The sequence below is a fragment of the Nelusetta ayraudi genome, unplaced genomic scaffold (genome assembly GCF_046127955.1).
Source record: "Nelusetta ayraudi isolate G7.1 ecotype Tasmania unplaced genomic scaffold, CSIRO-AGI_Nayr_v1 ptg000009l, whole genome shotgun sequence".
NCBI classification, from domain to species: domain Eukaryota; kingdom Metazoa; phylum Chordata; class Actinopteri; order Tetraodontiformes; family Monacanthidae; genus Nelusetta; species Nelusetta ayraudi.
The window spans coordinates 121,484-131,943 of record NW_027466059.1 but is presented as its reverse complement, the minus strand read 5'-3'; the positions used below and the strand labels follow the sequence as shown (position 1 = coordinate 131,943).

Sequence of the window (10,460 nt, the reverse complement as noted above, 5' to 3'; positions counted from 1 at the left end):
GTTGACCCATCCTGAACTATTAGGCCAATCCCAAGGGATTCAATGAATAACCTGTCCAAAGACCAACAGCAAAAAGGGACTGAACAGCAACCAGAACACTTCTGCTTAACACATATTTAGCCACTAAACCCAAAGTCACAGTCCTGGTAATGATGGAAGAAATTGCAGCCAGCTGTTTACTGGTGTTCTTCCCTTTTATCTTTACTCACACCAGAGGGCTGCTGGCAGAGTTCAAGAATTTTCTTTCAATTTTAAAATTATTAAAAAATAAACAAGACAGAGGAAGGGCTATTTCAGACCATTTCGGCAATCGGTTGGTGTCAAGAGACAGCAACCCCCCATGGGGTGTGGCTAACCCGCCATCTGATGAGGACACAGGAAAGCACTAACCCAGCCGTAACTAAAGGGACTGGGAAGAAACAATGACAGGCCAAACACATGAGCTCAGAGAGGGACACGGCCAAATTATGGCTGCCTCACACTTGCTTTCCTAATGCAGAGCCACCGGTTTCTGTTTAGACAAGTCATCCTCCAACAACACCAAGTCAGCAGGGAGTGGGGTCCTGCGGGGAATCTGGTCAGTGGGGACGCGATAAAGAAACAAAGCTGCAATAGCACCGAGGAGAAAAACAATCTGAAAAAAAACAACAACATTCATCTTGGGTTGGGTAACTGTTTGATAACTGTTTGACATTTGGTGCACTTGTAAATTGAAATCACCTTCCAAGGAGATATATTAATAAAATCAATGGTAAAAAAAATTTAAAAATAAAAAATAAAAAAATTATTCTGAGAAAAATTGTGAGAAGAAGAAGAAGAAGAAGCAAAAACTGATAAGAGCTGTATTTCTGAGTGGAAAACAACATTTGGGCATTGATTTGGAGTCACTGTGTCACATATTGTCTATAAAAAATATTAACCTATACATAACATATTTACATAGAAATTACATTAAATTATATTACATTAAATTAAACATACCTTATTTGTACAGAGTATTAACATCATGTCTTATAAGATATAATATATATAACATAAAATATATAATATTTTTATTAAGATTTTTTTTATTACAAAACTAAAAAATAATCACAATCAGTCACAATATTACCTGCATATTGCTTTTGAATAGACTTGAACTCTTAAGATGGTTCAGATGATGTAGTTCACATGAGATACATTGAAAAAATAATGACTGAATCTGACCAATAATGATGAAGCAATCTATTCAAATTCACTTAAAGTAAAGTTGTCAGAATTATTAAGAACAGAGGGTATAAAAAAAACTTTTTTGAATATCAGCAATTATGCAGTCAAAAACTAAATCTGAAATTGATAAATATACAATCTGCTGATCATGTGCATGAGATGACGCAAACATTCTAGGGTGCAGGTGGAGTAGATGGATGGTCCCGCAAAAGGAGGAGGTGGAGTGTTAGCGTGTCTTTGTGGACTGTGTCCATCATTAACAGGAAGACACACAAAGGATGAAGTGGCCTCTACCGAGGGCCTGACAGTCAGTAGAGATCAGTGATATGCGGGGTTCATGGCTGGTGAGGCACTGACTTCATCACAATCAGATTTACAAACATATGAACCCTACACCGATGCCGTAGTAACTGGAACAGTTAGCATTAGCTGAAGCAACTTTGTCACTGACTGTAGCCGAGTTGGGATAAGGGGCGCCCCCTACCATGAGGTAGGAGAAATGAGTGGCTCTTCGCAGCTGTTTTATGATCACTCAGCACAAGAAACTAGTAACACCCATACAGTTGCTGACAAAAAAAAACACTGCACATTGGAAATTTAGCTCATATCGCAAAAGTCTCTGTAAACATTTTATTAGCGACATACAGACAGACAGAAATACGGTCTCACTGCAGAGCACGCCAGCACAGTTAACGAGTCATAGTGCAATCTACCGAGAGGCACAGCGGGATGTGGCCTCACCACACGTCTCTTCTCGGTAAAACTGGTTACGCTAACGGGAAAACACATTTAAAGTGCAAATAACTGGATGAATGTCTTTTCATTTTACATTTTTACACCGCACCCGCGTTGCCGACTTTGAGCTGTCCGACTCACAAGCTGCTGGTGCATTAGGACCAACTGAACGTGAACACATCACCTCCATCTGAAGAGAGAAGAGGAGACAGTGGAAGTCACAACTCAGAACTCAGCTCTTGAACGCATCATGTTCGCTGTTAGTTCAGATGACGGATTTGCTGATGATCTGTAAAATATGTATGTGTGTAAGACATGTCATGAAAGGTTTAAATAAATTGCTATGTCATTCACATTGGCAAAAGGGACTTAGTGAATTGTAAATGTAGGTTACATGTTTCTGTCATTCCTATATTTCTGTCTACACAAAATATTCCACTGCATTTCAATGACATTGAATAATAATTTGTCATAGTATTTGATTTTTCGAGAATGATGTGAACCTGAAAACAATGAAACCTGCTCTTAGGCTGTATTGTCCATCCTGCTGCCTTACAAATAGGGGAGTGCAAGGCAAAGTGCAGCGGTAGGAAGACCAAACTACTGTTATTTTGCAGTAATTATACAACTTCACACACATATGGATAGTATATTAAATAAGTCATTCCAAATTTTGCACGTTCTACCTCAACCATCATCATCTGATTCCAAACCTTTACTGACCTCAGACTCTCAAGTTTACAGTTTGGACTCTTCAGAAAATCCCTCAGTGGCTTCACTCCTGAATCCTGCAGATTGTTCTTACGCAGGTCCAGTTCTATGAGGGAGGGGTTGAACTTCAGAGCTGAGGCCAGAGATTCACAGCTGACCTCTGACAAACTGCAGGATTTCAATCTGAATAGAGTAAAAGAATAAATGAGGTAGAGGCAAATACACAATCTGATACATTTAATGTTCAGTCTCTGTGTAAAAATGATTGATTAGAGTGTACAAAAAAAATAATGAATTGTTTAGTGATCATCAATATCCAGTGAAGAACCAGTAAAGAGCTCAGAGTTGCAATGAGAGGCTGAGAAGTCTTGTCTACCAGGAAGATTCAGAGCCTGGATTTACCAACACTGCATCCTATCCAAGATCCTGTGGCCGCTGCTAGTACATGAGGTCACGGTGTCATGGAAAAGGAAGGCACTACTGTACAGATATTCAAGGGAGACCCAAGGTATCGGCAGCCGTAATCAGCTGAGACAGAGAGAATTGGTGGGGAATGTGCCAGAGGCCAGCGGCGCAAGTCTAGGCCATTTGACCCTGGCTCAGATTCTCAAAGTCACAAGGCAAAGGAAGGCAACGTCTTCTCTTCTGGACAAAAAGGGGAATCTGCAGAGCAGCGAAGGATCACCTGGGATAACATCATGTGAGCAGACGACAATCGAGTCTGTTTCCTGATCCAAGCGGCGCACGATGGCCTACCAAGCCTGGCAATGACACACAATTGTGCGCTGCGTGTTCAAGAGGATCCCAATTTCCAATCCCACCAAGCAAGTGATCATGGTGGAGCTCACCCTACCCTGGGTGGGGGGAGGGGGAGGGGCACATGGAAGAAGCTCAAGAGCAGAAACCTGCAAAGTACCATGAGAGGAGTGCAGGAGGCAAGGGTGGGTCACCAGATGCAAGGCTATGGAGGTGGGTTGTCAGGGATTCGGGTCACTTTTGCAGAGTCTTCACCAAGCTGTGGGCCTGGCTAAGAAGAAGACTTCCACATCCACAATTAATGCTGAAGAGAGAGCCTCCTCTGGACGAAGAGGAAGGCCCAACGGTTTACTGCTGCTGGTATGCAAGTCTGGGACTATTCATCCAGGCTGGGTCACCTGGGCGAGATGCTCGAAAAGACCCAAAACACCCAAAGACCCCAGGATACACTCCTGAGGGTGCATCCCAGTGCTTCCTAAATAAGTACATTGAAATAAATAAATAGATAAATAAAGATGGTTGACTGACCTCAGAGTCTCCAGTTTACAGTTTGGACTCTGCAGTAAACCACTCAGCAGCTTCACACCTGAATCCTTCAGCTTGTTTTCACCTAAGTCCAACTCTTTGAGATAAGAGAGGTTAATTATGAGGTGTGGAAGCAATTTTGTTTCTCAAATCAAGAAATGAGAGAGAAGAAAAGTGACTGACAGACAAAAAATAATATGCAAACAATGTCAGAAGATAACTAATATATACTATAATAATTCCTCTAACAGATTTATCAGATTTCTATATGAACATTTATGAGCAGGTAGGAAGGTGTGCGATACGAGCAGCATGCACTTACACCAGAGTCTCCCGTTTGCAGTTTGGGCTCTGCAGGAACTCCCTCAACAGCTTCACACCTGAATCCTGCAATTTGTTCTGACTGAGGTCCAGTTCTGTGAGAGTGGAAGGGTTGCACTTCTTAGCTGAGGCCACAGATTCGCAGCTGATCTCTGACAACCTGCAGTCCCTCAATCTGAATAGAGAATAAACATTACAATGATATACTGTATCACTGTAACGGCCAAAAACATCATAAGTTATTCACCGCGGACCGAGATTAACCAAAACGGAAACTGACTGCTGCTGCAAGATTTGGATAGGATAGGATACATGATTTCATATCAGTCTCGAATCAACTTTGGTAAGTTTCGTTTCAGTGTGAGCACACATATTTTGCTTTGTTGCATTCATGTGTGCATTGTTTGCACATTATTCCTGTTGAAAAATAGCATCATTTGAAAATATACTCATTAGAATAATATGTAGAGCCTGCTCATAGTAGGAAAACTTCAAATTACAGCCTTGGTTTTGCAGTTGCTTTTGGCCAACCACACCATTCACTTTAATAAGAGCGGTGCTTCCAAAAGTATTTACTGTTGCTGAAAAGTGGGTAAAACGTTCAAGGAAGTAGACGTCAGTGTCAAAATTATTGGCCTCAATTGTAAATCATTTTAGAGCTTCATATAATGATAGAAAAGTGCTTAAAAGGGCCATTGATATCTGCACATGCTAAGTAAGTGATTAGCTTATATACCATGCTTTTTTTTTTTTGTAAATTTTGCTCATGGATATTGAAAGTGAAATGAATAAATATTGCCTTGTAAGTTAACTTTGTGCAGTCAATTCAACTGAAGGGATTTGCTGCCCCCTATTGAAAGGAAGTTTGACTGACATACTGTACACAAAGTTTTGCCTGTCAAATTGCATCTGCCTCACAGAGGCAGAGTGCACAATATTCCGAATAAAATCTGACTTTCCTTTCCCTGAGAACTGGGGCATGAACGTTTTGATAGCAAAAACAAAGAAGTGCGTCCCGATGGGTGAAATTCTTGTAATGACTGTAGGCCTGGTTGGAGGCCCGTCTGAGTGGCGGGCTGCGTAGCTCCTGTGAAGCCATGGCTGGGTTTCAACAGACATATACCTTTCGTCCAAAAGGGCACAGTGACTGTAAGTTACAACACTGTGTTGTAACTGGCAGAGGAGCAAGTGCATGTTGCTGCCTGTCAGTGGGGGCCAAAGTGTCTCCAACACGACAACAGTTGGTGCCAGGTAAGAAGAGAGAGAGAGAGAGAGAGAGAGAGAGAGAGAGAGACAGAGAGAGAGAGAGAGAGAGAGAGAGAGAGAGAGAGAGAGAGAGAGAGAGAGAGAGAGAAACAAGCATTTCACACAGAAACACAAGGCCTTTATGGTGACGAAGACAACGGTCGATTGATGAATTGTTCAATTTCAAAGATTAAACAGAGTGGAGTGACTTCAGAGTCTCCAGTTTACTGTCAGGACTCAGCAGCTTCACTTGTGAATTCTGCAGATTATTCCAACTCAGGTCAAGCTGTCAGAGAGGAGAGAAGTTGGACTTCAGCACTGAGGCAAAAGAATCACTGCGCACCTCTGATAAACTGAAGTGAGTCAATCTGAATGAAGAATCAATGATTGGGTTGCTGTTGACCTGAGACGTTTCCACACTTTTTTTTAAAAAAAAAGAAACTTGACTGACTGTTGACTAACATTGGTTGCAATGTGCAATATAGACTACATTAGCTTAAGTCTAACAGGGAATGACCTTTAATCGCATGATGACCGTTTGACAGTTGGTGTTTGTTTTTTTTGTTTTTTTTATCAGTTTGTTCACTGGCTCAAACGGAATTGCACTGAGTCAGCATGCTAAATAGCAAATAATAGTTAATAGTAAATAATAAAATCAACTGAAAGAACAAAATATGACGGTTTTCAGGTAAATAATACACCCACTGTGGGGAAAATTAATTATACCATAAGTATTATATGTAGTCTGGTCCTCTCGGTACGCCGGAAACTGGTGCATATGGCCGTTGGAGGGCAGTATAGACCTGGACATAGCTCGGAATTGAGACGAGGGGAAGACAGCAATGAAGAAGAAGAAGAAGAAGAAGAAGCACGGCGACGGTCGCGCCGCTTCACAGATGACAAACACAAACAATGCCACCTCATTTGAAGGAGCTAATGTCACGTGAAACGTTGTAGTTTTTTTTTTTTTTTCATACAAGAGTTTCCGGGGAGGGGAACTTTTTATCGCAAGCATCTCTTTCGTGCTCTTCTAAAGGTCAGTTGCTTCACACGGTCAAATGTTACTTAACACTTTGAATGGTAGAAGCTTCATGTTCACCAAGTTTCTGTCAAGTTGTTTATTCCCGGGTGTTTGTTTAGGCGGCCGTGAGGAAAACAAGTTAACCCACGAAGAAAGTCACCTCTAACTTTGGCTTTCTTTTCCCAATTTGTTTTTTGTTGTCTTCGCCTCGTTTCGTGTTAAGTTTCAAAACCAGACAACGTCACCGTGAGTTTGTTAACGGCATTAAAAGGAAAACTCAAGGTCGGCTTATGGTTATGCATGAGGATAACCTACGCTACCTTTGTTCCTTTGGGGGATGGGGGGGCATTTCTCTCCTTCGCTATCGACAGATTGGATTGTAGTTCCTCTCAGACAGAATTCTTTCTCGTGAATCCCTTGTCTTCTTTTCTTTCTTTTTTGGGGGGGCGCGGGGGGCTCCATTTGCAGAAGGTCGTGTTGTCATTTTTTTTTTTTGGAGAGCCCTTGAAAGCGACCATGCACGGCAGGACAGCCTTGAGACTCGGCATCACTGCCCACCGCCTCAGCAACAACGTCACCTTCTACACGAATAACTTGGCGAGCACGACTGCCGGCTGGCCAAGTCACGGATCCGGCGAGCATCGACCCCTGATGCTCATGCTGCCGTGGTATGGCTCGCGTCCTCAAGCTATCGCCAAGTACTGTGACATCTACTTCCGGACTGGCTTAGACGTGCTCGTAGTCGAGAGTGAGGTGAGTCTAAAAAAAAATAATGATAAAATAAAATAAAACTTTGTCGAACTTCCTACCCTAGTTTTCACTCTTTTGGGGGTCATGATGTCCAAACGTAGCCATGCTAATCTCGTCCGTTTGAAGTATTTCTGTTGTTGCTGGTTATGAACGGACACAAAGCATGCAGTCTACTCTGTTTCTGATTTCAGAGATGTAAAAATCCCTACTAACCATGGAGGATTTTTTTTTATCTTCAATATCACATCTGTCTGATGTCGCTGTCTGTGGTTCGTCCACATGTATTTGAATGACCCCAGTCCACGTGTTTACAATAGCAGATAAAACTGTTGGTCATCACAAGGGCGATTCCAAAGCTTTTCAGGACCAACTGTCGCATTCCCATTTCTCGCAGAAGTCAAGTTTTTTTTTTTTTTTTTTTTTTTAAGAATTGGATTGAGTCCCGAAAGGCAAACAAGAGCATTGTGTTTGTTTCACCGAAAGGTCAAAGAGTTCCTTTGGCCTCGCTGGGGACTCGAACGCAGCAAGACGTTGCTGGAGCTGCTCCAGAGTGACCAGTTCGCCTCCCGCCCTCTGCTTGTCCACGCCTTCTCTATTGGAGGCTTCACATTTGCTCAGCTGCTGGTGCATGTGTCCCAGGACACACTGAAATACCAGGGGCTCATACAGAGAATCAAAGGCCAAGTTTACGATAGCTTGGTAGTTGGATCTCTGGAAGTTATGGCTAAAGGTCAGTTTGAATTGTATTGTTATTGTTATTATTATTATTAATATTATTAATATTATTATTATTATTATCATTCTATTCTGTTCTGTTCTATTCTAATGTACAAATACATGTGATTCTAAATTGACAAGCTGTTTTTTTCCCCCCTTTTTCTAGGACTTGGGAAGACTGTGTTTCCACAGTGGGAGATGCTGATCAGAAAAGTGAGCTTGCTCTACTTTAGCGTCTTCAGACGGCACACCGTGGACCACTTCAACACGGGCATCGGTGCCTTTCGGAGCTCCCCTGTCACTGCCCCTGCCCTCTTCTTCTACTGTGAGAACGATGCCATGAGTGACCCGCGAGCTATGGAGGAACTCGTCGACCACTTGCGTAAGCACGGCGTAGAGGTGACGGCGAAGAAGTGGGAGGACTCCACTCATGCAGGTCACCTCAAGAGGCACCCGCAGGAGTATCTAGCCACACTAAACCATTTCATAACTTCACTTCACGTCCTCCCCCTGAAGGCAAAAATGTAATTCCCTTTGGTAACCTAAGCTAACCCCTAACCCTTTGGTCTTTGTACAGTGAGTGAGCAAATGTAGGTTCTGGAAGATTTTAACGCCTGGTTATCAGATTTTAAAGATATGAAGGTTCATGTTTTTAGGCTGGACGAACTCGGTGATATCGAGCAGAGTGTGCAGCTATCAGCCGTTTAAGGACATGACACGAATGACATCATGTGCTTACTGATAAAGACTCCAATGTTATGCAGATTTTGTACTACTTCAGTCAGGAACATTTTATGCACCAGAATACACTGCAGTGAAGATGACAGTAAGATGTTTCTATGTGGTGTGACGGTAATAGGATTGCAAAACTGTATTTTTTTTATTTTTTTTTCAGAGAACAGAAACTTTCGGCTCAGTCTATATTTTCTAAGACCATTATAAAAGATGTCAATTGCATTTGCACCATCCAGTACATTTTTTTTAAAAAAAAGAACAATCACATTCACTTCTTTCAACCAAAGGTTTTACTTCACAGCTCCTTTTGTTCCTGCTCTAAGGTACATACAGCAAAAGCAATGGAAAGGAAGTTGGGAGTTAAACAGTGTGAATGTGGTTGTATGTCTGTAGAATTTTCTTGAAATAGTTTATTTTTGCAAGAAAGCAGAGAGTAACACAGCTAATAGTTGATGTTTCACTACCCAAACAGTAATAGATTTAGACCGTCCCTCACTGTCACACCTCTATTACATGCAGAGATTTTGTTACCTTATTACGTTGAAGTAAAACTAAAAACTTGATTTTGCAGAAGCCTGTTTGCAAACGAATGTGAACATGAAGCACCCGCATCTCGAGGATGCCTGTCAGGTGCGGCTTCAAAAGGTTTACAAGAAGGCGGGTGGAAGTTTACGGCTTTGTTAAGTACTTTATTGCACATTACTCTTAAAACAGCGGATATCCCACCACTAGTGTCCTTTCCTCGGTGGAGAAATTGTTCCAATTGCAAATTCTTTAATGTCTTTTTTTTCATGCAGCCAGCATTTGTAACTGTACTGTAAGTCTGAACAAAGTTGAATCGAAGCAGGAGCGTGTCTGATTCCCAGAGCCTGACAGCCATCTGCCGTTTTTCTTGTTCTGATTCTTGTGGAACTCCATTATTTCATTGGGTGTGTCTATTCTTAAAGTATTTCCTTCCACAGTTGACTGTTATCCCTTTGACATATACGACTGTTGCCTTATTTGCTTAAGCACTCTGTTTAAACAAATGACACTTTGTCTGGCAGGTGAAGTAAGGAAATGAAACTGGAGATTAATATCAGTGAATTTTGCAATTTGAACATGATGTTTCACGTTCGCCTTTGGCATTCTCCATTGCAGCAGTTTAAAGTACCTGTTTTGTGTGCACTACGTTATGAGAGAGAGCAGCCTTCATTATTTATCTTATATATTTGTGATAAACAAAGGTAACCAAAGTAACCATGACTTAAATGCCATTGATGTTTGCTTGCAGTTTAATTGTTATATGCTCTTGTTTCATTGCCTGTTCAAATAAATGAAACGCTGCAGAGGGTGTTTGTTACTTCGATGCTAACCGTGCCTTCAAAAGTATACTGTTCTCATTTAACTCACGGCATTTTATTCATATGTCGAAAAGCAGTGGTGTAATCTGATCTGAGTCCGCCCATACTTTTCTCAACAAGAAAAAATAGGAACTGAAAAAATGTAAGTAAATTGTTATTTTTTTTCTTGATGTGAATGTAATTTATGCATTAAAGATTCACAGTTTGTATTCAGTCCGTGACTCAACTTTCTTTTTTTAGTTTTGATGAAAACGTATCTGCCTGTATTTCTTTTTTTTTTTTTTACATGAAGGTTTGTATATGAGACTTCACACTACTCCTGCAGTTAGTCTGCCCAGGCTACGTTAGCCTGGCAACACTTAACACTTAAATTGTTTTTGGATTTTGAACAA

The 10,460-nt window shown here is 41.4% G+C and overlaps 1 protein-coding gene and 1 long non-coding RNA gene across 2 annotated transcripts; one reads left to right on the top strand and one right to left on the bottom strand.

Moving 5' to 3' along the window:
• Positions 1-2,033: 2,033 nt before the first annotated feature.
• LOC142883849 (uncharacterized) lies at positions 2,034-4,052 on the bottom strand. Its single transcript, XR_012926088.1, has 3 exons — positions 3,940-4,052; positions 2,668-2,838; positions 2,034-2,134 (listed from the first exon to the last, which is right to left on the bottom strand). It is a non-coding gene; the product is annotated as an uncharacterized LOC142883849 (long non-coding RNA).
• A 2,294-nt stretch (positions 4,053-6,346) lies between these two features.
• Positions 6,347-8,537, top strand: LOC142883852 (transmembrane protein 53-A). The gene is made up of 4 exons (XM_076019129.1): positions 6,347-6,538; positions 7,023-7,276; positions 7,757-8,003; positions 8,157-8,537. Exons 2-4 carry the CDS (start codon positions 7,040-7,042, stop codon positions 8,516-8,518), a joined length of 846 nt encoding a protein of 281 aa, XP_075875244.1. The 5' UTR covers positions 6,347-6,538; positions 7,023-7,039; the 3' UTR covers positions 8,519-8,537.
• Positions 8,538-10,460: the final 1,923 nt, after the last annotated feature.